This window comes from Manacus candei, unplaced genomic scaffold (assembly GCF_025592945.1).
Source record: "Manacus candei isolate 608988 ecotype Guabito, Panama unplaced genomic scaffold, ASM2559294v1 h1tg000511l, whole genome shotgun sequence".
NCBI lineage: Eukaryota > Metazoa > Chordata > Aves > Passeriformes > Pipridae > Manacus > Manacus candei.
In genome coordinates this window covers 1-25,121 of record NW_026138559.1, presented here as the reverse complement: position 1 = coordinate 25,121, position 25,121 = coordinate 1, and the positions used below count along the sequence as shown (strand labels likewise).

At 65.3% G+C, this 25,121-nt stretch overlaps 1 protein-coding gene across 1 annotated transcript in view; it reads left to right on the top strand.

Annotated features, from left to right (window-relative positions):
• The window catches only part of LOC127465856 (proline-rich protein 12-like), a gene marked incomplete at its 3' end in the record, with an annotated part of 35,772 nt that extends 11,519 nt beyond the window's left edge, over positions 1-24,253 (top strand). The window contains 17 exon segments of the mRNA XM_051776385.1: positions 4,548-4,646; positions 4,697-4,915; positions 4,917-4,979; positions 4,981-5,221; positions 7,804-8,018; positions 8,021-8,230; positions 11,843-11,959; positions 13,785-13,816; positions 14,823-14,920; positions 15,064-15,105; positions 17,400-17,582; positions 17,585-17,764; positions 20,769-20,894; positions 20,970-21,067; positions 22,152-22,194; positions 22,197-22,279; positions 24,097-24,253. Of these exon segments, the coding sequence (XP_051632345.1) occupies positions 4,548-4,646; positions 4,697-4,915; positions 4,917-4,979; positions 4,981-5,221; positions 7,804-8,018; positions 8,021-8,230; positions 11,843-11,959; positions 13,785-13,816; positions 14,823-14,920; positions 15,064-15,105; positions 17,400-17,582; positions 17,585-17,764; positions 20,769-20,894; positions 20,970-21,067; positions 22,152-22,194; positions 22,197-22,279; positions 24,097-24,253 (2,206 nt within the window).
• Between the last annotated feature and the right edge of the window lie 868 nt (positions 24,254-25,121).

Below are 25,121 nucleotides of genomic sequence, written 5' to 3'. Positions count from 1 at the left end.
CCAAAATGGCTCAAAGTTGGAGATAAAGGTGACTTGGAGGCCCTCAAGGTGAGGATTTGGGGGACGGGGCAGAGGACGGGGCAAGAGGGCGGCGGACGAGGCCGACGGCGCCGAGCCGCTCAAGCCGCTCAAGGTGAGGGGGACGGGGGGGTAAAGGGGGGGGTTTGGGGGCTCCCCGGGGTTTGCTGAGCCTCAAACAGTGACAGAATGGTTCAGGGTTGGAGGTAAAGGTGACTGGGAGGGCCTCAGGGTAAGGACTTAGGGCTTTAGGGGGGTTCGAGGGCTTCAAATAGTCCCAAAATGTCTTCAAATGGTCCCCAAATGCCCCAAAACTGCAGATAAATGTGACTTGGAGGCCCTCAAGGTGAGGATCTGGAGGGTCTTGGGAGGTGGATAAAGGGGTGTTTGGGGGCTCCCCATGGTTTCCTGTCTTCAAATGGTCTTCAAAATGGCCCCAAAATGCCCCAAATTTGGAGGTAGAGGTGGCTTGGAGGCCCTCAAGGTGAGGATTTGGGGGACTTGGGGTGTTTGGGGGTTTGTTGGTGGTTTGATGCTCCTCAACTGGTCTTCCAATTGGCCCCAAAATGCCCCAAAACTGGAGATAAAGGTGCCTTGGAGGCCCTCAAGGTGAGGATTTGGGGGCCTTGCATTGTTTGGGGGTGGGTAAGGGGGTGTTTGGGGGCTCCCTGGGGTTTGCTGAACCTCAAATGGTGCCAGAATGGTTCAGGGTTGGAGGTAAAGGTGACTGGGAGGGCCTCAAGGTGGGGATTTGGGGGGTTTGGGGTGGTTTGGGGGCTTCAAATGGTCCCAAAATGGCTCAAAGTTGGAGATAAAGGTGACTTGGAGGCCCTCAAGGGGAGGATTTGGGGGACGGGGCAGAGGACGGGGCAAGAGGGCGGCGGACGAGGCCGACGGCGCCGAGCCGCTCAAGCCGCTCAAGGTGAGGGGGACGGGGGGGCAAAGGGGGGGGTTTGGGGGCTTCAAATGGTCCCCAAATGGTTCAAAGTTGGAGGTAAAGGTGACTTGGAGGGTCTTAAGGTGGGAATTTGGGGGCTGGGGGGTCTTGGGGGCTGTTTGAGGTGGTTTTGGGGCTTCAGATGGTCCCAAAATGCCCCAAAACAGGAGATAAAGGTGACTTGGAGACCCTCAGGTGAGGATTTGGGGGGTTTGAGGTGGTTTTGGGGCTTCAAATGGTCCCAAAATGCCCCAAAACTGGAGCTAGAGGTGAGTTGGGTCCCTCAAGGGGAGGATTTGGTGGGGAATTGGGGTGTTTGGGGCAGTTTGGGGGGTTGTTGGTGGTTTGATGGTCCTCAAATGGTCCCGAAATGGCCCAAAACTGGAGATAAAGGTGACTTGGAGGCCCTGAAGGTGGGAGTTTGGGGGAATTTGGGAGGTTTGGGGGCTTCAAATGGTCCCAAAATGGCTCAAAATTGGAGATAAAGGTGACTTGGAGGCCCTCAGGGTGAGGATTTGGGGTGGTTTGAGGGCTTCAAATGGTCCCAAAATGGTTCAAAGTTGGAGGTAAAGGTGACTTGGAGGCCCTCAGGGTGAGGATTTGGGGGACTTGAGGTGGTTTGGGGGCTTCAAATGGTCCCAAAATGGCCCGAAGTTGGAGTTAAAGGTGAGTTGGAGGCCCTGAAGGTGGGAATTTGGGGGGTTTGGGGTGGTTTGGAGGCTTCAAATGGTCCCCAAATGCCCCAAAACAGGAGCTAGAGGTGAGTTGGGTCCCTCAAGGGGAGGATTTGGGGGGTCTTGGGGTGTTTGGAGGTGGTTTTGGGGCTTCAAATGGTCCCCAAATGCCCCAAAACTGGAGATAAAGGTGAGTTGGGTCCCTCAAGGGGAGGATTTGGGGGAGTTTGGGGTGGTTTGGGGGCTTCAAATGGTCCCCAAATGCCCCAAAACAGGAGCTAGAGGTGAGTTGGGTCCCTCAAGGGGAGGATTTGGGGGGTCTTGGGGGGTGTTTGAGGTGGTTTTGGGGCTTCAAATGGCCCCCAAATGCCCCAAAGTTGGAGATAAAGGTGACTTGGGTCCCTCAAGGGGAGGATTTGGGGGGTCTTGGGGGGTGTTTGAGGTGGTTTTGGGGCTCCCCGGGGTTCGTTGCCCCCCAAATGGTCCCCAAATGCCCCAAAATTGGGGTTTTCAGTGACCTGGAGACCCTCAAGGGGAAGGGCTGGGGACAAGGGGAGGTCCTGGGGGACACTGGGGGGGTCACTGGGGGTACTGGGGGGTCACTGGGGGGTCACTGGGGGGTCACTGGGGGTCACTGATGGTACTGGGGGGGTCATTGGTGATACTGGGGGGGTCACTGGGGGACACTGAGGGTCACTGGGGGTCACTGGGGGGTCACTGGGGGTACTGGGGGGTCACTGAGGGTCACTGGGGGTACTGGGGGGGTCACTGGGGGTCACTGGGGGGGTCACTGGGGGTACTGGGGGGTCACTGGGGGACACTGGGGGTCACTGATGGTACTGGGGGGTCATTGAGGGTCACTGGGGGGTCACTGATGGTACTGGGGGGGTCACTGGGGGTCACTGGGGGGTCACTGGTGATACTGGGGGTCACTGGGGGTACTGGGGGGGTCACTGGGGGTACTGGGGGGTCACTGGGGGTCACTGAGGGTCACTGGGGGTACTGGGGGGGTCACTGGGGGTACTGGGGGGTCACTGGTGGTCACTGGGGGGTCACTGGGGAACACTGGGGGGTCACTGATGGTACTGGGGGGTCATTGAGGGTCACTGGGGGGTCACTGGTGGTCACTGGGGGGGTCACTGGGGGTCACTGGGGGGTCACTGATGGTACTGGGGGGGTCACTGGGGGTCACTGGGGGGTCACTGATGGTACTGGGAGCCATGGGGGGGTCACTGGTGGTACTGGGAGCTATGGGAGGGACACTGGGGGGTCACTGGTGGGTACTGGGGGGTCATTGGGGGGTCACAGGTGGTACTGGGGGGGTCACTGGGGGTCACTGGGGGGTCACTGGTGGTACTGGGGGGGTCACTGGGGGTCACTGGGGGGTCACTGGTGGTACTGGGGGGGGGTCACAGGTGGTACTGGGGGGGTCACTGGGGGTCACTGGGGGGTCACTGATGGTACTGGGGGGGTCACTGGGGGGTCACTGGTGGTACTGGGGGGTCACTGGGGGGTCACTGGGGGTCACTGGGGGACACTGGGGGGGTCACTGGGGGGTCACTGGTGGTACTGGGGGGGTCACTGGGGGGTCACTGGGGGTCACTGGTGATACTGGGAGCTATGGGGGGGTCACTGGTGGTACTGGGGGGGTCACAGGTGGTACTGGGATTTATGAGGGGGTCACTGGGGGGGTCACAGGTGGTACTGAGAAGGTCACAGGTGATACTGGGAGCTATGGGGGGTTCACTGGGGGGGTCACTGGTGATACTGGGAGCTATGGGGGGGTCACTGGGGGGGGTCACTGGTTGGTACTGGGAGCTATGGGGGGGGTCACTGGTGGTACTGGTGTCAGGACCTCCTGGAGGTCACTGGTGATACTGGGGGGCTCACAGGTGGTACTGGGGGGGTCACTGGTGATACTGGGAGCTATGGGGGGGTCACTAGGGTCACTGGGGGTGGTGGTACTGGGAGCTATGGGGGGGGGGTCACTGGTGATACTGGTGGTACTGGGAGCTATGGGGGGGTCACTGGTGGTACTGGGGGGGTCACAGGTGGTACTGGGGGGGTCACTGGGGGACACTGAGGGGGTCACTGGTGGTACTGGGGGGTCACTGGGGAGTCACTGGGGGGTCACTTGTGGTACTGGGGGGTCATTGGGGGATCACTGGTGGTACTGGGAGGGTCACAGGTGGTACTGGGATTTATGGGGGGGTCACTGGGGGGGTCACTGGTGATACTGGGAGGGTCACAGGTGGTACTGGGAGCTATGGGGGTGGGTCACTGATGGTACTGAGGGGTCACTGGTGATACTGGTGGTACTGGGAGCTATGGGGGGGTCACTGGTGGTACTGGGGGGGTCACTGGTGATACTGGGATGGTCACAGGTGGTACTGGGAGCTATGGGGGGGTCACTGGTGGTACTGGGGGGGGTCACTGGGGGTCACTACCCCCCCCGACCCCCCCTTTTCCCCCCCCCAGCTCAAACTGGCCGTGTCTGGGGGAGTCACTGGTGTCACTGGGGTGGTCACTGGTGGTACTGGGGGAGTCACTGGTGGTACTGGGGGAGTCACTGGTGATACTGGGAGGGTCACTGGTGGTACTGGGAGGGTCACTGGTGATACTGGGATGGTCACAGGTGGTACTGGGAGCTATGGGGGGGTCACTGGTGGTACTGGGGGGGTCACTGGTGATACTGGGATGGTCACAGGTGGTACTGGGAGCTATGGGGGGGTCACTGGTGGTACTGGGGGGGTCACTGGGGGTCACTGGTGGTACTGGGAGCTATGGGGGGGTCACTGGTGGTACTGGGGGGGGTCACAGGTGGTACTGGGAGCTATGGGGGGGGTCACTGCTGGTACTGGGGGGGGTCACTGGGGGTCACTGCCCCCCTTGACCCCCCCTTTTTTCCCCCCCCCCAGCTCAAACTGGCCGTCTCCAAAGCGGGCGACGCCCCTCCCTGCGCCCCTCCCCCCCGCGGCGGGGGGGGGGGGCCAGCGCCGCCGCCCCTCCCCCCCCCGCCCCCCCCCACCGCCGCCCCCCTCCCCCCCCTCCCCCTCCACCCCCCCCCCAATTCCCGGGGGTCTCCGAGGGGGCCCCCTCCCCGGGCCGGGAGCGGCTCCTGAAGCAGAAGCTGCGGGAGGCGGAGGAGAAGCAGCCGGAGATGAAGTCGGGCTTCATGGCCTCCTTCCTCGACTTCCTCAAGGCGGGCAAGCGGCAGCCGCTGCCCCCCGGCCCCTCCAAGCCCCCCCAGAACCCCCCCCGGGCCGCCCCCCCACCAACCCCCGCCCCCCAATCCCCCTCCTCCTCCTCCTCCTCCTCCTCCTCCTCCTCCTCCCGCCCCTTTCCAGGTGGGCCCCCCCCGTCCTGGGGGCTGCCCTGGAGGGGGGGGAAGGGGACGGGCTGGTCATGGCCTGCCCCTCGCCCTGCAAGCGCCTGGACGAGGAGCTCAAGCGCAACCTGGAGACGCTGCCGTCCTTCTCCTCCGACGAGGAGGACTCGGTCAGCAAGAACCAGGACCTGCAGAAGAGCATCAGCTCGGCCATCTCCGCCCTCGACGAGCCCCCCGAGCGCAGGGAGAACCCCGAGGCCCACGGTGAGACAGGGGAGGGGAGGTTTGGGGGGATCACGGGGAGCTTCCGGGACCTCTTGGGGGTCACAGGGAGCTTCTGGGGGTCACAGGGAGCTTCTGGGGGTCACAGGGAGCTTTTGGAACCATGGAGAGGTTCTGGGGGTCACGGGGACCTTCCAGGACCTTCTGGGGATCACAGGGAGCTTCTGGGATCATAGGGAGCTTCTGGGAGTCATAGGGACCTTCCGTGACCTTCTGGAGGTCACAGGGACCTTCTGGGGGTCATGGGGAGCTTCCAGGACCCATAGGGACCTTCTGGAGGTCACAGGGAGCTTCTGGGATCATAGGGAGCTTCTGGGAGTCACAGGGACCTTCTGGAACCATGGAGAGGTTCTGGGGGTCACAGGGACCTTCCAGGACCTCCTGGGGGTCACAGGGAGCTTCTGGAGGTCACAGGGAGCTTCTGGGAGTCATAGGGACCTTCCAGGACCTTCTGGAGGTCACAGGGACATCCTGGGGGTCACAGGGACGTTTTGGGGGTCACAGGGAGCTTCTGGGAGTCATAGGGACCTTCCAGGACCTCCTGGGGGTCACAGGGAGCTTCTGGAACCATAGAGAGCTTGTGGGGGTCACAGGGACCTTCTGGGGGTCACAGGGACCTTCCAGGACCTTCTGGGGGCCACAGGGAACTTCTGGAACCATAAAGAGCTTCTGGGAGTCAGAGGGACCTTCCAAGACCTTCTGGGGGTCACAGGGACCACCTGGGGGTCACAGGGACCTCCTGGGGGTCACAGGGAGCTTCTGGAACCATAAAGAGCTTCTGGGGGTCACAGGGAGCTTCCAGGACCCATAGGGACCTTCTGGAAGTCACAGGGAGCTTCTGGGGGTCACAGGGAGCTTCTGGAGTCTTCTGGAAGTCACAGGGAGCTTCTGGGACCCAGAGAGACCTTCTGGGAGTCACAGGGAGCTTCCAGGACCTTCTGGGGGTCACAGGGACCTCCTGGGATCATAGGGACCTTCTGGGGGTCACAGGGAGCTTTTGGAACCATAGAGAGCTTCTAGGAGTCATAGGGACCTTCCAGGACCTCCTGGGGGTCACAGGGAGCTTTTGGAACCATAGAGAGCTTGTGGGGGTCACAGGGAGCTTCTGGGAGTCATAGGGACCTTCCAGGACCTCCTGAGGGTCACAGGGAGCTTCTGGAACCATAAAGAGCTTCTGGGGGTCACAGGGACCTTCCAGGACCTCCTGAGGGTCACAGGGAGCTTCTGGAACCATAGAGAGCTTCTAGGAGTCATAGGGACCTTCCAGGACCTCCTGGGGGTCACAGGGACCTCCTGGGATCATAGGGACCTTCCAGGACCTCCTGGGGGTCACAGGGAGCTTCCAGGACCCATAGGGACTTTCTGGAGGTCACAGGGAGCTTCTGGAACCATAGGGACCTTCCAGGACCTTCTGGGGTCACACGGAGCTCGTGAAGGTCACAGGGAGCTTCTGGAACCATAGAGAGCTTCTAGGAGTCATAGGGACCTTCCAGGACCTCCTGGGGGTCACAGGGAGCTTCTGGAGTCTTCTGGAGGTCACAGGGAGCTTCTGGGAGTCATAGGGACCTTCCGTGACCTTCTGGAGGTCACAGGGACCTTCTGGGGGTCACAGGGCGCTCCTGGGGGTCACAGGGAGCTTCCAGGACCCATAGGGACCTTCTGGAGGTCACAGGGAGCTTCTGGGAGTCATAGGGACCTTCCAGGACCTTCTGGGGGTCACAGGGACCTCCTGGGATCATAGGGACCTTCTGGGGGTCACAGGGAGCTTTTGGAACCATAAAGAGCTTCTGGGAGTCATAGGGACCTTCCAGGACCTTCTGGAGGTCACAGGGAGCTCCTGGGGGTCACAGGGAGCTTCTGGGAGTCATAGGGACCTTCCAGGAACTCCTGGGGGTCACAGGGAGCTTTCAGGACCTTCTGGGGATCACAGGGAGCTTCTGGAGTCTTCTGGAGATCACAGGGACCTTCCAGGATCTTCTGGAAGTCACAGGGACCTTCCGGGACCTCCTGGGGGTCACAGGGAGCTTCTGGAACCATAGGGACCTTCTGGAGGTCACAGGGAGCTTCTGGGAGTCAGAGGGACCTTCCAGGACCTTCTGGAGGTCACAGGGACCTTCCAGGACCCATAGGGACCTTCTGGGCGTCACAGGGAGCTTCCAGGAACTTCTGGGGGTCACAGGGACCTTCTGGGGGTCACAGGGACCTTCCATGACCTTCTGGAGGTCACAGGGAGCTCCTGGGGGTCACAGGGACCTTCTGGAGGTCACAGGGAGCTTCTGGGAGTCCCAGGGATCTTCCAGGACCTTCTGGAGGTCACAGGGAGCTTCGGGGGGTCACAGGGATCTTCCAGGACCTTCTGGGGGTCCCAGGGAGCTTCCAGGACCTTCTGGGGGTCTCCGGGACCTTCCAGGACCTCCCAGGACTCACAGGGACTCTCCAGGACCTCCTGGGGGTCTCAGGGACCTTCCAGGACCTCCTGGGGGTCACAGGGACCTTCCAGGACCTGCAGGGCCTTTCCGTGCCCCCCCCCCCGACCTCCGTGTCCCCTTTTCCCCCCCCCACAGACGCCCCCCCCGCCGGAGGAGGAGGAGGAGGAGGAGGAGGAGGAGGAGGAGGAAGACGAGACCCCCCCCACGCCCCCCCCACCACCACCACCACCCCCCCTCCCCCCGGAGCCCCCCCAGCAGCCCGAGCCCCCCCCCCAGGGCCCGCCCGTCACCCCCCCCCCCTCCCGCGGGGGCAGGGGGAGGAGGAGGAGGAGGAGCCAAGGGGGGCTCCCCCGCGCCCCCCCCGCCCCCCGCGCCCCCCCCCCGGTCCCCCGAGGGGGAGGAGCCCCCCCCGGACGCGCGGGCCCTGCACCTGGCCCAGAAACAGGAGACGGCGGCGGTTTGCGGGGACACCAGCGAGGAGGAGGCCGAGAGCGGAGGGGAGGGCATCTTCAGGGAGAGGGACGAGTTCGTGGTCAGGGTGGAGGATATCCCCGCCCTCAAGGTGGGTACGGGGCACTGGGGGGGCACTGGGGGGGACTGGGGGGCACTGGGAGGGACTGGGGGGGACTGGGGGGCACTGGGAGGGACTGGGGGGGACTGGGGGGCACTGGGAGGGATTGGGAGTCAGGCCATGGCACTGGGAGGGACTGGGAATCATTGGGAGGGACTGGAGGCATCTTCAGGGAGAGGGACGAGTTCGTGGTCAGGGTGGAGGATATCCCCGCCCTCAAGGTGGGTACGGGGCACTGGGGGGGGCTGGGAGGGACTGGGGGGCACTGGGGGGAACTGGGAGTCAGGAAATGGCACTGGGAGGGACTGGGAGGGACTGGAGGCATCTTCAGGGAGAGGGACGAATTCGTGGTCAGGGTGGAGGATATCCCCGCCCTCAAGGTGGGTACGGGGCACTGGGGGGCACTGGGGGGGACTGGGGGGGACTGGGAGGGACTGGGAATCATTGGGGGTCATTGGGAGGGACTGGGAGGGACTGGAGGCATCTTGAGGGAGAGGGACGAGTTCGTGGTCAGGGTGGAGGATATCCCCGCCCTCAAGGTGGGTACGGGGCACTGGGGGGGGCTGGGGGGCACTGGGGGGCACTGGGAGGGACTGGGGGGCACTGGGAGTCACTGGGAGGGATTGGGAGTCAGGCCATGGCACTGGGAGGGACTGGGAATCATTGGGAGGGACTGGAGGCATCTTCAGGGAGAGGGACGAGTTCGTGGTCAGGGGGGAGGATATCCCCGCCCTCAAGGTGGGTACGGGGCACTGGGGGGCACTGGGAGGGACTGGGGGGGACTGGGGGGCACTGGGGGGCACTGGGAGTCAACACATGGCACTGGGAGGGACTGGGGGGCACTGGAAGCATCTTCAGGGAGAGGGACGAGTTCGTGGTCAGGGTGGAGGATATCCCCGCCCTCAAGGTGGGTACGGGGCACTGGGGGGGGCTGGGGGGCACTGGGGGGGACTGGGGGGCACTGGGAGGGACTGGGGGGCACTGGAGGCATCTTCAGGGAGAGGGACGAGTTCGTGGTCAGGGTGGAGGATATCCCCGCCCTCAAGGTGGGTCTGGGCAACTGGGGGGGGCTGGGGGGCACTGGGAGGGACTGGGAGTCAGGACATGGCACTGGTGGGCACTGGGAGGGACTGGGAGGGACTGGGAGTCAGGAAATGGCACTGGGAGGGACTGGGAGGGACTGGAGGCATCTTGAGGGAGAGGGACGAGTTCGTGGTCAGGGGGGAGGATATCCCCACCCTCAAGGTGGGTACGGGGCACTGGGGGGCACTGGGGGGCACTGGGGGGCACTGGGAGTCAGGACATGGCACTGGGAGCACTGGGAGAGGGACCAGAGAGCATTTTGTGGGAGCCCCCCCGAGCTGGGGGGTTTGGGGGGTTCCTTTTGGGTCTGGGGGATTCCTTTGGGGTCTGGGGGTTCAGGATGGATCCGGGGGGGTCCGGGGGTGGGTTTTGGGGGTGCTGACCCCCCTTTTGCCCCCAGCTGGGGCTGCAGACGGGCCGGGAACCCCCCCGGGCTGGGGGGTTTGGGGGATTCCCTTTGGGTTTGGGGGGGTTCCCTTTGAGTGTGGGGGGTTCCTTTTGGGTCTGGGGGCTTCCTTTGGGGTCTGGGGGGTTCAGGATGGATCCGGGGGGGGTCTGGGGGTGTGTTTTGGGGGTGCTGACCCCCCGTTTTGCCCCCAGCTGGCGCTGCAGACGGGCCGGGAGCCCCCCCCGGGCTGGGGGGCTTTGGGGGATTCCCTTTGGGTCTGGGGGTTCCTTTTGGGTCTGGGGGCTTCCTTTGGGGTCTAGGGGTTCAGGATGGATCCGGGGGGGGTCTGGGGGTGTGTTTTGGGGGTGCTGACCCCCCCTTTTGCCCCCAGCTGGCGCTGGGAGCCCCCCAGGCTGGGGGGTTTGGGGGGTTCCCTTTGGGTTTGGGGGGTTCCTTTTGGGTCTGGGGGCTTCCTTTTGGGTCTGGGGGCTTCCTTTGGGTTTGGGGGGCTTCCTTTTGGGTCTGGGGGGTTCAGGATGGATCCGGGGGGCTCTGGGGGTGTGTTTTGGGGGTGCTGACCCCCCGTTTTGCCCCCAGCTGGCGCTGCAGATGGGCCGGGAGCCCCCCGGGCTGGGGGGGTTCGGGAGGTTCTCTTTGGGTCTGGGGGGTTCCCTTTGGGTCTGGGGGCTTCCTTTGGGGTCTGGGGGGTTCAGGATGGATCCGGGGGGGTCTGGGGGTGTATTTTGGGGGTGCTGACCCCCCCTTTACCCCCCAGCTGGCGCTGCAGACGGGCCGGGAGCCCCCCCCGGGCTGGGGGGTTTGGGGGGTTCCCTTTGGGTCTGGGGGGTTCCCTTTGGGTCTGGGGGTTCCTTTGGGGTCTGGGGGCTTCCTTTGGGGTCTGGGGGGTTCAGGATGGATCCGGGGGGGTCCGGGGGTGTGTTTTGGGGGTGCTGACCCCCCGTTTTGCCCCCAGCTGGCTCTGCAGACGGGCCGGGAGCCCCCCCCGGGCTGGGGGGTTTGGGGGATTCCCTTTGGGTCTGGGGGGTTCCCTTTGAGTCTGGGGGCTTCCTTTTGGGTTTGGGGGGTTATTTTTGGGTCTGGGGGTTCAGGATGGATCCGGGGGGTCTGGGGGTGGATTTTGGGGGTGCTGACCCCCCGTTTTGCCCCCAGCTGGCACTGGGAGCCCCCCCAGGCTGGGGGGGATTGGGAGGTTCTCTTTGGGTCTGGGGGGTTCCCTTTGGGTTTGGGGGGTTCCCTTTGGGTCTGGGGGATTCCTTTGGGGTCTGGGGGGTTCAGGATGGATCTGGGGGGGTTTGGGGCTGGATTTTGGGGGTGCTGACCCCCCCTGTGCCCCCCCTGTGCCCCCCAGCTGGCTCTGGGAGCTCCCCCAGGCTGGGGGGTTTGTGGGATTCCCTTTGGGTTTGGGGGGTTCCCTTTGGGTCTGGGGGTTTCCTTTTGGGTCTGGGGGGTTCCCTTTGGGTCTGGGGGCTTCCTTTGGGGTCTGGGGGGTTCAGGATGGATCCGGGGGGGTCTGGGGGTGGATTTTGGGGGTGCTGACCCCCCTTTTGCCCCCAGCTGGGGCTGCAGACGGGCCGGGAGCCCCCCCCGGGCTGGGAGTGTTTGTGGGATTCCCTTTGGGTCTGGAGGGTTCCTTTTGGGTCTGGGGGCTTCCTTTTGGGTTTGGGGGGTTATTTTTGGGTCTGGGGGTTCAGGATGGATCCGGGGGGGTCCGGGGGTGTGTTTTGGGGGTGCTGACCCCCCGTTTTGCCCCCAGCTGGCTCTGCAGACGGGCCGGGAGCCCCCCCCGGGCTGGGGGGTTTGGGGGATTCCCTTTGGGTTTGGGGGGGTTCCCTTTGAGTGTGGGGGGTTCCCTTTGGGTCTGGGGGTTCAGGATGGATCCGGGGGGGTCTGGGGGTGGATTTTGGGGGTGCTGACCCCCCGTTTTACCCCCAACTGGGGCTGCAGACGGACCGGGAACCCCCCCGGGCTGGGGGGCTTTGGGGGATTCCCTTTGGGTTTGGGGGGTTCCTTTTGGGTCTGGGGGCTTCCTTTGAGGTCTGGGGGGTTCAGGATGGATCCGGGGGGGTCTGGGGGTGTGTTTTGGGGGTGCTGACCCCCCGTTTTGCCCCCAGCTGGCTCTGCAGACGGGCCGGGAGCCCCCCCCGATCTGGCGGGTGCAGAAGGCGCTGCTGCAGAAATTCACCCCCGAGATCAAGGACGGGCAGCGCCAGTTCTGCGCCACCAGCAACGTGAGTGGGCACCCCCCGGGCACGGGGGGACCCCCCGGAGCCCTCAGGGACCCCCCCAAAACACGGGACCCCCCCCAAAATCCGGGGCACCCCCAAAAACCCCGGGGTACCCTCACCAGAAACCTGAAATCCCCGCTGGAAATCCACCAAAAACCTGAGACATCCCCCCAAATTTTGGGGTTTCCAAAACCCAGAGGACCCCCCCACGAACCTGGGGGTCCCCCCTGACCTGTTGGAGGCCCTCCAAAACACGGGACCCCCCCCCAAAATCCGGGGCACCCCCAAAAACCCCGGGGCACCCTCCCCAAAAAACCCGAAATCCGTGCTGGAAATGCCCCAAAAACCTGAGACATCCCCCCAAACCCAGAGGACCCCCCCATGAACCTGGGGGTCCCCCCCGACCTGCTGGAGGCCCCCCAAAACCCGGGACCCCCCCAAAATCTGGGGCACCCCCAAAAACCCCGGGGCACCCCCTCCGAAAACCTGAAATCCCCGCTGGAAATCCACCAAAAACCTGAGACATCCCCCCAAATTTTGGGGTCCCCACACCAGGGGAAACCCTCCCAAATCTGGGGAGACCCCCCTCAGCGCTTAGAGACCCCCCCAAAACCCGAGACCCCCCCCAAAACCCGGGGCACCCCCAAAAAACCCTGGGGCACCCTCCCCGGAAACCTGAAATCCCCGCTGGAAATGCCCCAAAAACCTGAGACATCCCCCCAAATTTTGGGGTTTCCAAAACCCCAAAGGACGCCCCCATGAACCTGGGGGTCCCCCCTGACCTGTTAGAGACCCCCCCAAAACACGGGACCCCCCCCCAAAATCCGGGGCACCCCCAAAAACCCCGGGGTACCCCCCCCCGGAAACCTGAAATCCCCACTGGAAATCCACCAAAAACCTGAGGCATCCCCCAAATTTTGGGGTCCCCAAACCAGGGGAAACCCTCCCAAACCTGGGGAGACCCCCCTCAGCGCTTAGAGACCCCCCCAAAACCCGGGACCCCCCCCAAAATCCGGGGCACCCCCAAAAACCCCGGGGCACCCTCCCCAAAAACCCCGCTGGAAATGCCCCAAAAACCTGAGACATCCCCCCAAATTTTGGGGGGCCCCAAATTTGGGGGGACCCTCCCAGAGCTGTCAGGAGCCCCCCCAAAACCTGAGACCCCCCCAAAATCACAAATCTCCCCCCAAAACACCGAATGCTCCTCCAGAACAGGGGACTGGGGGGGGGCTGGGGTGGTTTTGGGGTCCTTGAGGTGATTTTGGGGTCCCTGAGGTGAATTTTGGGGTCCCTGAGGTGATTTTGGGGTCTTGAGGTGATTTTGGGGTCCCCGAGGTGAATTTTGGGGTCCCTGAGATGATTTTGGGGGTCATTTTGGGGTCCTTGAGGTGATTTTGGGGTCCCTGAGATGGTTTTTGGGGGGATTTTGGGGTCCTTGAGGTGATTTTGGGGTCCCTGAGGTGATTTTGGGGTCCCTGAGATGGTTTTTGGGGGTCCCAGGGGGTGATTTTGGGGTCCCAGAGGCGATTTTGGGGTCCCTGAGATGGTTTTTGGGGGTGATTTTGGGGTCCCTGAGGTGATTTTGGGGTCCCTGAGATGATTTTGGGGTCCCTGAGATGGTTTTTGGGGTGATTTTTGGGATCCCAGAGGTGATTTTGGGGTCCCTGAGATGGTTTTTGGGGGTGAATTTGGGGGTCCTTGAGGTCATTTTGGGATCCCTGAGGTGATTTTGGGGTCCCTGAGATGATTTTTGGGGGTCCCAGGAGATTATTTTGGGGCATGGGGGGTTTTGGGGGTCCCCCCTGACCCCCCTTTCCCCCCCCCGTAGTACCTGGGCTATTTTGGGGATGCCAAGCACAGGTACCTGGGGGTTACCTGGGGGTTACTTGTGAGTCCCTGGGCAGTTTTGGGGGTGATTTTTGGGGTCTCAGGGGTATTTTTGGGGCAATGGGGGGTTTTGGGGTCCCCCCTGACCCCCCTTCCCCCCCCCCACAGTACCTGGGCTATTTTGGGGACGCCAAGCACAGGCACCTGGGGGTTACCTGAGGGTCCCTGGGACAGTTTTTGGGGGTGATTTTGGGGAGTCCCAGACGTGATTTGGGGTCCCAGAGATGATTTTTGGGGTCCCAGGGATATTTTTGGGGTGTGGGGGGTTTTGGGGGTCCCCCCTGACCCCCCCCTTCCCCCCCCCCCACAGTACCTGGGCTATTGGTATGGGGGCGCCAAGCACAGGTACCTGGGGGTTACCTGGGGGTACCTGTGAGTCCCTGGGGCAGTTTTGGGAGGTGGTTTTGGGTGTGGAGGTTTTGGGGTCCCCCCCTGACCCCCCTTTGCCCCCCCTGCAGTACCTGGGCTATTTTGGGGACACCAAGCACAGGCACCTGGGGGTTACCTGGGGGATACCTGTGGTTACCTGGGGCAGTTTTGGGGGTGATTTTGGGTCTCAGGGGGTATTTTTGGGGCATGGGGGGGTTTTGGGGTCCCCCCTGACCCCCCTTTCCCCCCCCCCTGCAGTACCTGGGCTATTTTGGGGACGCCAAGCACAGGTACCTGGGGGTCCCAGAGGTGATTTTGGGGTCCCTGAGATGGTTTTTGGGTCCCAGGTGGTGTTTTTGGGGCATGGGGGGTTTTGGGGTCCCCCCTGACCCCCCTTTCCCCCCCCTGCAGTACCTGGGCTATTTTGGGGGATGCCAAGCACAGGTACCTGGGGGTTACCTGGGGGTACCTGTGGTTACCTGGGGCAGTTTTGGGGGTGATTTTGGGTCCTCAGGGGGTATTTTTGGGGCATGGGGGGTTTTGGGGTCCCCCCTCACCCCCCTTTCCCCCCCCCCACAGTACCTGGGCTATTTGGGGACGCCAAGCACAGGTACCAGCGGCTCTACGTGAAGTTCCTGGAGAACGTCAACAAGAAGGATTACGTGAGGGTCTGCTCCAGGAAACCTGGCACCGGCCCCTGGCGCTCAGGTGAGGCACCTGGGCACACCTGGGGGCACCTGGGCACACCTGGGGGCATTGGGGACACACCTGGGCACACCTGGGGCATTGGGGGACACCCTGGGGGCATTGGGGACACCCTGGGGGCACAGGGACACCCTGGGGGGTGTGAGGGTCTGCTCCAGGAAACCCTGGCACCGGCCCCTGGCGCTCAGGTGAGACACCTGGGGGCACCTGGGCACACCTGGGGGCACCTGGGGGCATTGGGGACACACCTGGGCACACCTGGGCACACCTGGGGGCATTGGGGACACACCTGGGGGCATTGGGGACACACCTGGGGGCATTGGGGACACACCTGGGCACACCTGGGCACACCTGGGGGCATTGGGGACACACCTGGGGGCATTGGGGGACACACCTGGGGGCATTGGGGACACACCTGGGCACACCTGGGCACACCTGGGGCATTGGGGACACACCTGGGCACACCTGGGGGCACCTGGGGGCATTGGGGACACACACCTGGGGGCATTGGGGACACACCTGGGGGCATTGGGACACACCTGGGGGCACCTGGGGACACCTGGGGGCACCTGGGCACACCTGGGGGCATTGGGGACACACCTGGGGGCACCTGGGGGCATTGGGGGCACACCTGGGCACACCTGGGGGCATTGGGGACACACCTGGGGGCACCTGGGGGCATTGGGGACACACCTGGGGGCATTGGGGGCACACCTGGGCACACCTGGGGGCATTGGGGACACACCTGGGGGCACCTGGGGGCATTGGGGACACACCTGGGGCATTGGGGACACCCTGGACACACCTGGGGACACCTGGGGGCACCTGGGCACACCTGGGGGCATTGGGGACACCCAGGGGTATGTGAGGGTCTGCTCCAGGAACAGAACCCTGGCACCGGCCCCTGGCGCTCAGGTGAGACACCTGGGGGCACCTGGGGGCACCTGGGGGCTTGGGGACACACCTGGGAACACCTGGGCACACCTGGGGGCATTGGGGACACACCTGGGGGCATTGGGGACACACCTGGGGGGCATTGGGGGCACACCTGGCATACCTGGGGGCATTGGGGACACACCTGGACACACCTGGGGGCACCTGGGGGCATTGGGGACACACCTGGGGGCATTGGGGACACACCTGGGCACACCTGGGGGCATTGGGGACACACCTGGGCACACCTGGGGGCACCTGGGGGCATTGGGGACACACCTGGGGGCATTGGGGACACACCTGGGCACACCTGGGGGCACCTGGGGGCATTGGGGACACACCTGGGGGCATTGGGACACACCTGGGCACACCTGGGGCATTTGGGGACACACCTGGGCACACCTGGGGCACCTGGGGGCATTGGGGACACACTGGGGACATTGGGGACACATCTGGGGACATTGGGGACACACCTGGGCACACCTGGGGGCATTGGGGACACACCCTGGGGACATTGGGGACACACCTGGGCACACCTGGGGGCATTGGGGACACCCTGGGGTATGTGAGGGTCTGCTCCAGGAAACCCTGGCACCGACCCCTGGCGCTCAGGTGAGACACCTGGGGGGCACCTGGGGGCACCTGGGGGCATTGGGGACACACCTGGGGCATTGGGGACACACCTGGGGGCACCTGGGGACACCTGGGCACACCTGGGGGCACCTGGGGCACACCTGGGGACACACCTGGGGACACCTGGGGGCATTGGGGACACACCTGGGGGCATTGGGGACACACCTGGACACACCTGGGGGCACATTTGAGGGAGGGTCCTCAGCATTTGCGGGGGGTCCCCAACATTTTGGGGGGGGTCCCCAATGTCCTCAACACTTTGGGGGGTCCCCGACATTTGAGGGGGGGTCCCCAATGTCCCCCTCGACCTCGGGGGGGTCCCCAACATCCTCAACATTGGGGGGGGTCCCCAGCATTTGGGGGGGTTCCCCAAAATTTGGGGGGGGGGTCCCTGAACATCCTCAACATTTGGGGCGGGTCCCCCGATATTTGGGGGGGTCCCCGACATTTGGGGGGGGTCCCCGACATTTGGGGGGGTCCCCAACATTTGGGGGGGGTCCCCGACATTTGGGAGGGGTCCTCAACATTTGGGGAGGGGTCCCCAACATCCCCAGCATTTGGGGGGGTTCCCCAAAATTTTGGGAGGGGTCCATAAACATCCTCAGCATTTGGGGGGGGTCCCCAATGTCCCCCACGACCTTGGGGGGGGTCCCCAACATTTTGGGGGGGTTCCCTGACATTTGGGGGGGTCCCCAATGTCCCCAACATTTGGGGGGGTCCCCGACATTTGGGGAGGGTCCCCAATGTCCCCACGACCTCGGGGGGGGTCCCTGTTACCCCCCCACCCCCCGAGGTGTTTTTGGGGGGTCCTGGGGGTGGGTTGGGGGTTTTTTTGGGGTCCCCCCATAACCCCGAGGGGGATTTTGGGGTCCCCCCCTTGACCCCCCCCTTTTTTTTTTCTCCCCCCCCCCCCCAGGAGGCAAACGCAGCCCAAACCCAGCGCCCCCAAACCCCCCCACCCCCCCCCCAAAGCCGAGCCCCCCCTGCCCCCCCCGCCGAGAGACCCCCCCCAAAACCGAGAGACCCCCCAAAACCGAGAGACCCCCCCGGGCCGAGAAACCCCCCCGGGCCGAGAGACCCTCCCCCCGCAGCGACCCCCCCCCCGCCCCCCCCCGCGCCGGCCGCGGGGCCCCCCCGGGCCCCCCCCGGCCCCCCCAAGGCCAAGGCCAAGCCCCCCAAGGTGAAGGCAGAGCCCCCCCCCCAAAAAGAGGAAAAAGTGGCTCAAGGAGGTGGCGACGACGTCGGAGTCGGAGTCGAGTCAGGACCCCCCCAGCGAGGAGGGTCAGTGGGGGGGGGACCCCAAAATGTGGGGGTGGTTGGGGGGGGTTGAGGGGATTTTGGGGGGGTTTGGAGGGGATTTGGGGAGTTTTGGGAGGGATTTGGGGGGTTTTGGGGGGGTTTGGGGGGTTTGGGGGTGTCGGAGTCCAGCCAGGACCCCCCCAGCGAGGAGGGTCAGTCTGGGGGGGGGACCCAAAATTTGGGGGGGGGGTGGAGAGGAAATTTGGGGGGTTTGGGGGGGTTTGGGGGTCCCTGGGGTGGAAATTGGGGGGTTTGAGGGGGATTTGGGGGGGTTTGGGGGGATTTGGGGGGTGTCGGAGTCCAGTCAGGACCCCCCCAGCGAGGAGGGTCAGTGGGGGGGGGGGACCCCAAAATTGGGGGGGGGGTTGGGGGTCCCTGGGGTGGAAATTGGGGGGTTTGAGGGGGATTTGGGGGGGTTTGGGGGGATTTGGGGGGTGTCGGAGTCCAGCCAGGACCCCCCCAGCGAGGAGGGTCAGTCGGGGGGGGGGACCCAAAATTGGGGGGGGGTTGGGGGGGTTGAGGGGGATTTTGGGGGGGTTTGGGGGGGATTTGGGGAGTTTTGGGAGGGATTTGGGGGGGTTTGGGGGGTTTGGGGGTGTCGGAGTCAGCCAGGACCCCCCAGCGAGGAGGGTCAGTCTGGGGGGGGACCCCAAAATTGGGGGGGGTGTTGGGGGGGTTGAGGGGGATTTTGGGGGATTTTGGGGCGGTTTGGGGGGGTTTGGGTGGTGTCGGAGTCCAGTCAGGACCCCCCCAGCGAGGAGGGTCAGTCGGGGGGGGACCCCAAAATTTGGGGGGGGTGGGGGGTCCCTGGGGTGGAAATTGGGGAGATTTGGGGGGTTTGAGGAGGAATTTGGGGGGGGTTTGGGGGGGTTTGGGGGGATCTGGGTGGTGTCAGAGTCAGAGTCCAGCGGGGACCCCCAGAGCGAGGAGGGTCAGTGGGGGGACCCCAAAATTTGGGGGGGTTTGGGGGGGTCCCTGGGGTGTAAATTGGGGGGTTTGAGGGGATTTGGGAGTTTTGGGGGGAATCTGGGTGGTGTCAGAGTCAGAGTCCAGCGGGGACCCCCAGAGCGAGGAGGGTCAGTGGGGGGGGACCCCAATTTGAGGGGGTTGGGGGGATTTGGGAGGGTTTGGGGGGTCCCTGGGGTGGAAATTGGGAGATTTGGGAGTTTTGGGGGGATCTGGGTGGTGTCGGAGTCGGAGCCCAGCGCGGACCCCCAGAGCGAGGAGGGTCAGTGGGGGGGACCCCAATTTGGGGGGTTTGGGGGGGTTTGGGTGGTGTCAGAGCCCAGTCAGGACCCCCAGAGTGAGGAGGGTCAGTGGGAGGACCCCAAAATTGGGGGGGTTTGGGGGGTGTCGGAGTCCAGCCAGGACCCCCCGAGCGAGGAGGGTCAGTCTGGGGGGGACCCCAAAACTGGGGGGGTTTGGGGGGTCCCTGGGGTGGAAATTGGGGAGATTTGGGGGGGATTTGGGGGGGGTTGGGGGGATTTGGGGGATTTTGGGGGGGTTTGAGAGGGATTTGGGTGGTGTCGGAGTCCAGTCAGGACCCCCCCAGCGAGGAGGGTCAGTGGGGGGGACCCCAAAATTTGGGGGGGGTTTGGGGGTCCCTGGGGTGGAAATTGGGGAGATTTGGGGGGGGTTGAGGGGGAATTTGGCGGATTTGGGGGGGTTTGGGGGGTGTCGGAGTCGAGCCAGGACCCCCCCAGCGAGGAGGGTCAGTGGGGGGGACCCCAAAATTTGGGGGGTTTGGGGGTGTCGGAGTCCAGCCAGGACCCCCCAGCGAGGAGGGTCAGTCTGGGGGGGACCCCAAAACTGGGGGGGTTTGGGGAGTCCCTGGGGTGGAAATTGGGGAGATTTGGGGGGGATTTGGGGGGGGTTGGGGGGGATTTGGGGGATTTTGGGGGGGTTTGAGAGGGATTTGGGTGGTGTCGGAGTCCAGTCAGGACCCCCCCAGCGAGGAGGGTCAGTGGGGGGGACCCCAAAATTTGGGGGGGGTTTGGGGGGTCCCTGGGGTGGAAATTGGGGAGATTTGGGGGGGTTTGGGGGAGTTTGGGTGGTGGCGGAGTCCAGTCAGGACCCCCCGAGCAAGGAGGGGCAGTGGGGGGGGACCCCAAAACTGGGGGGGTTTGGGGGGTGTCAGAGTCGAGTCAGGACCCCCCGAGCGAGGGGGGTCCCTGGGGTGGAAATTGGGGAGATTTGGGGGGTTCTGGGGGGATCTGGGTGGTGTCGGAGTCGGAGCCCAGCGGGGACCCCCAGAGCGAGGAGGGTCAGTGGGGGGGACCCCAATTTGGGGGGTTTGGGGGGTCCCAGAGCGAGGAGGGTCAGTCCTGCGCAGCCCCCTATGGCCATTGGTCGATGAGGGGGAGGTGGGTCCCACCCAAGGGGGCGTGGCTTAGCTGCTGTTCATGCAGTGGGAGGGGCATTTTTGGTGGGCGTGGCTCCCACTTAAAGGGGCCCACGCCCCTCCTGAAGGGTTTTCTGTGGTTAATTCTTGATAATTGGGGGGGGGGGGGGGGGGGGGCTGGGTCCCACCTGTGGGTGGGGCTTCTGGCTGAAGGGGTGGGGCTTACGTGGTGGGCGGGGCTCCAATTTAAAGGGGCTACATCCTTGATAATTGGGGGTGGGGCTGTTGGCTAAAGGGGCGTGGCTTATGTGGTGGGTGGGGCTCCAATTTAAAGGGGCTACATCCTTGATAATTGGGGGGTTGGGTCCCACCTGTGGGTGGAGCTGTTGCCTAAAGGGGCGTGGTTTACGTTGTGGGCGTGGCTCCAATTTAAAGGTGCAACACTCCTAAGTAGGGGTGGGGCTGTGTGCTAAAGGGGCGTGGCTTACACGGTGGGCGGGGCTCCAATTTAAAGGGGCGATACAACAACGGGGGGTGGTCCCCACCGGCGGGGGTGGGGGGGTCACCTGCGCTTCCGGCGAGGGGCGTGGCCTCCCGGGGAGGGCGTGGCCTCCCTTAAAGGGCCCGTGTGGGTGTGTGGCACAGAGCGGGCGCCGGCGGGGCGGGGCCTGAGCACGCGGGCCATGAAGGAGATGTACCGCAGCTACGTGGAGATGCTCGTCAGCACCGCCCTCGACCCCGACATGATCCAGGCCCTGGAGGACACCAACGGTGAGCAGGGGACCCCCCCCCCCAACCCCGGGGACCCCCCAGGGACCCCCCCTAACGCCCCCCGTGCCCCCCCAGACGAGCTGTACCTGCCCCCCATGCGCAAGATCGACGGGATCCTCAACGACCACAAGAAGAAGGTGCTCAAGAGGGTGACGCTGCACCCCAGCCTGCAGGTGATTGGCCACCGGGGGGGGCGCCGGGGGGGGCTGGGGGTCACCCGGGGTGATTTGGGGGGGTGTGTCCCCCCCCACGTCACCAGTGTCCCCCCCAAGTGACCCCTGTGCCCCCCACCCACCCCAGGGGTTGGGGTGTCCCTGAGAACCCCCCCCCCCGCCCCCCGGCCCCCCCCTGACCCTGTGACCCCCAGGTGACCCCCAGGGTGACCCCCAGGGTGATGTGTCCCCCCCCATGGACCCCTCCAAGCCCCCCAAATGCCCCCCCAGCAGCTCCTGTGCCCCCCACCCACCCAGGGGTTGGGGTCTCCCCTGTCCCCCCATCCCTGGGTACCAACGAGTCCCCCCCAGTGCCCCCCTGTCCCAGTGACCCCCAGGTGCCCCCCAGGATGACGTGTCCCCCCCTGTGCCCCCCCAAATACCCCCCAGCAGCCCCTGTGCCCCCCACCCACCCCAGGGCTTGGGGTGTCCCTGAGACCCCCCCCAGTGCCCCCAGACTGGGATATTGGGGTGTCCCCAGTGCCCCCCTGTCCCTGTGACCCCCAGGTGACCCCCAGGGTGATGTGTCCCCCCCTGTGCCCCCCCAAATGCCCCCCCAGCAGCTCCTGTGCCCCCCACCCACCCCAGGGGTTGGGGTGTCCCTGAGGCCCCCCCAGTGCCCCCAGACCCGGCTATTGGGGTGTCCCCAGTGCCCCCCTGCCCCAGGTGAGCCCCAGGTGCCCCCCAGGGTGACGTGTCCCCCCCTGTGCCCCCCAGCAGTCCCTGCACACCTTCCCCTGTGCCCCCCACCCACCCCAGGGGTTGGGGTGTCCCTGAGACCCCCCCGGTGCCCCCAGACCCAGCTATTGGGGTGTCCCCAGTGCCCCCCTGCCCCAGGTGCCCCCCAGGGTGACGTGTCCCCCCCAAATGCCCCCCCAGGAGGCCCTGCACACCTTCCCCCACCCCAGGGGTTGGGGTCCCCCCCCCTGTCCCCCCATCCCTGGGTACCAACGAGTCCCCCCCAGTGCCCCCCTGCACCAGGTGACCCCCAGGTGCCCCCCAGGGTGACATGTGCCCCCCTGTGTCCCCCCCTGTGCCCCCCCAGGAGGCCCTGCACACCTTCCCCCAGCTCCACGCCGAGCCCGGGGAGTCCCTGTGAAGCTGCGCCCGGGGGGGGACCCCTATAACAGGAAGACCCTCAGCAAGGTCAAGAGGAGCGTGGGCAAACCCCAGGTAGGGGGGGCCTGGGGGGGCTCAGGGGGGGTGGGAGGGGTCCGGGGGGTCCTGGGAGTCCCTAGAATGGTCACAGGGGGGGTTTGAGGGGTCCTGGGGGGTCCTTAGAGGGGTCACAGGGGGAGTTGGAGGGGTCCTGGGGGTCCTGGGAGGTCCTGAAATGGTCATTGGGGGGTTGGGAGGGGTCCTGGGGGTCTCAGAGGGGTCCTGGAGGGTCCCTAGAGGGGTCACAGAGGGGTTTTGGGGGGTCCTGGGGTCCCTGGAATGGTCACAGGGGGGTTGGGAGGGGTCCTGGGGGTCTCAGGAGGGTCCTGGAGGGTCCCTAGAGGGGTCACAGAGGGGTTTTGGGGGGTCCTGGGGGTCCCTGGAATGGTCACAGGGGGGTTGGGAGGGGTCCTGGGGGTCTCAGGAGGGTCCTGGAGGGTCCCTAGAGGGGTCACAGAGGGGTTTTGGGGGGTCCTGGGGGTCTCAGGAGGGTCCTGGAGGGTCCCTAGAGGGGTCATAGAGGGGTTTTGGGGTGTTCTGGGGGGTCACAGGGGGGTTTGGAGGGGTCCTGGGGGGCTCAGGGGGTTCCAGGGGGGGTTCCTGGGGGGTCCTGGGGGTCCCCACAAGCCACAAAACCTTCAGTAAGGTCAAGAGAAACGGGGTAAACCCCAAATATGGGGTCCTGGGGGGGCTCAGGGGGGTTGGGAGGGGTCCAGGGTGGGAGGGGTCCAGGGCGGTCCTGGGGGGGGCTCAGGGGGGGGTCACAGGGGGGTTGGGAGGGGTCCTGGGGGGCTCAGGGGGTTCCAGGGGGGGGTCGTCCTGGGGGTCCCCACAACCACAAAACGTTCAGTAAGGTCAAGAGAGGTGGGGCAAACCCCAGGTAGGGGGGTCCGGGGGGGGGCTCAGGGGGGGGTGGGAGGGGTCCTGGGGGGTCTCAGGAGGGTCCTGGAGGGTCCCTAGAGGGGTCACAGAGGGGTTTTGGGGGGGTCCTGGTGTGTCCCCACTCCCCCAAAACCTTCAGCAAGTCCCACAAAAGTGGGGGCAAACCCCAAAATCTGGGGGGTTTTGGGGTCCCCGGGGGGGGATCCTGTGGGGTCTCAGTGCCCTGGGGGGGGGTCCAGGGGGGGTCCCAGTGCCCGGGGGGGGGTCCCAGGGGGGTCCCAGTGCCCTGAGGGGGTCTCGGGGGGGTCCCAGTGCCCGGGGGGGAGGTCCTGGAGGGTCCCAGTGCCCTGGGGGGGTCCCAGGGGGGTCCTAGTGCCCTGGGGGGGTCCTGGGGGGTTCCAGGGGTGTCCCAGTGCCCGGGGGGGGTCCCACGGGGGTCCCCAGTGCTCAGGGAGGGTCCTGGAGGGTCCCACTGCCCTGGGGGGGGGTCCAGTGCCCTGGGGGGGCTCTGGGGGGGGGGGGGTCCCACTGCCCTGGGGGGTTCCAGGGGGGTCCCAGTGCCCGGGGGGGTCCTGGAGGGTCCCACTGCCCTGGGGGGGTCCTGGGGGGTCCCACTGCCCTGGGGGGGGGTCCCAGTGACCTGGGGGGGGTCCTGGAGGGTCCCAGTGCCCGGGGGGGGGCCCTGGGGGGGGTCCCAGTGCCCTGGGGGGTCCCAGGGGGGTCCCAGTGACCTGGGGGGGTCCTGGGGGGTTCCAGGGGGGGTCCCAGTGCCCGGGGGGGGTCCCTGAGCTGTCCCAGTCCCCTGGGGGGGGTCCTGGGGGGTCCCAGGGGGGGTCTCAGTGCCCTGGGGGGGTCCCAGGGGGGTCCCAGTGACCTGGGGAGTTCCAAGGGGGTCCCAGGGGGGGTCCCAGTGCCCGGGGGGGGTCCCTGAGCTCGGTGTCCCCCCCCAGGAGTTCAAGGTGGAGGTGGAGAAGTCGTTCCTGTACACGCTGTACCACTCCCTGCACCACTACAAGTACCACACCTTCCTGCGCTGCAAGGACGAGGTGGGGCACACCTGGGGGGCACCTGGGGGGCACCTGGGGGTCACCTGGGTCACCTGTGTCACCCCCTGTCACCTCTGTGTCACCTGTGTCACCCCCTGTCACCCCCATCCCCCTCCCTGCACCATTACAAGTCCCACCCCTTCCTGCGCTGCAAGGATGAGGTGGGGCACACCTGGGGGGCACCTGGGGGTCACCTGGGTCACCTCCCTGTCACTTCTGTGTCACCTGTGTCACCTGTGTCACCTGTGTGTCACCTGTGTCACCCCCTGTCACCCCCTGTCACCCCCTGTCCCCCCCATCCCCCTCCCTGCACCACTACCAGTCCCACCCCTTCCTGCGCTGCAGGGACCAGGTGGGGCACACCTGGGGGGCACCTGGGGGTCACCTGGGTCATGCCTGACCCCCCAGTGTCCCCTCTATGTCTCCCCCCCGTGCTGACCCCTCAGTGCTCCCTCCCTCTCTGTCCCCCTGTGCTGAACCCTGGGTGTCCCCCCGATGTCCCGCCCTGATGTCCCCTCAGTGTCGCCCCCCAATGTCCCCCCCAGTGTCCCCCCAATGTCCCCCCGATGACCCCCCAATGACCCCTGGGTGTCCCCCCACCGATGTCTCGCCCCGTGCTGACCCCTCAGTGTCCCCTTGATGTCTCCCCTCAGTGTCCCCTCCATGTCCCCCTGGATGTCCCCTCACTGTCCCCCCAATGTCCCCCGTGATGTCCCCCAGGTGTCCCCTGACCCCAGTGTCCCCACAGACGTCTGTTGACCACCCCTATTTCCTATTGACCACCCCCCTCACCTGTTGACCCCCCCCCTCACCTGTTGACCACCCCCATCACATTTTTGGCCATCCCTTCACGTTGACCCTGGTGTTGACCATCTCCATTCCCAGTTGACCACCCCCCTCACCTGTTGACCTCCCCCCTCACCTGCTGA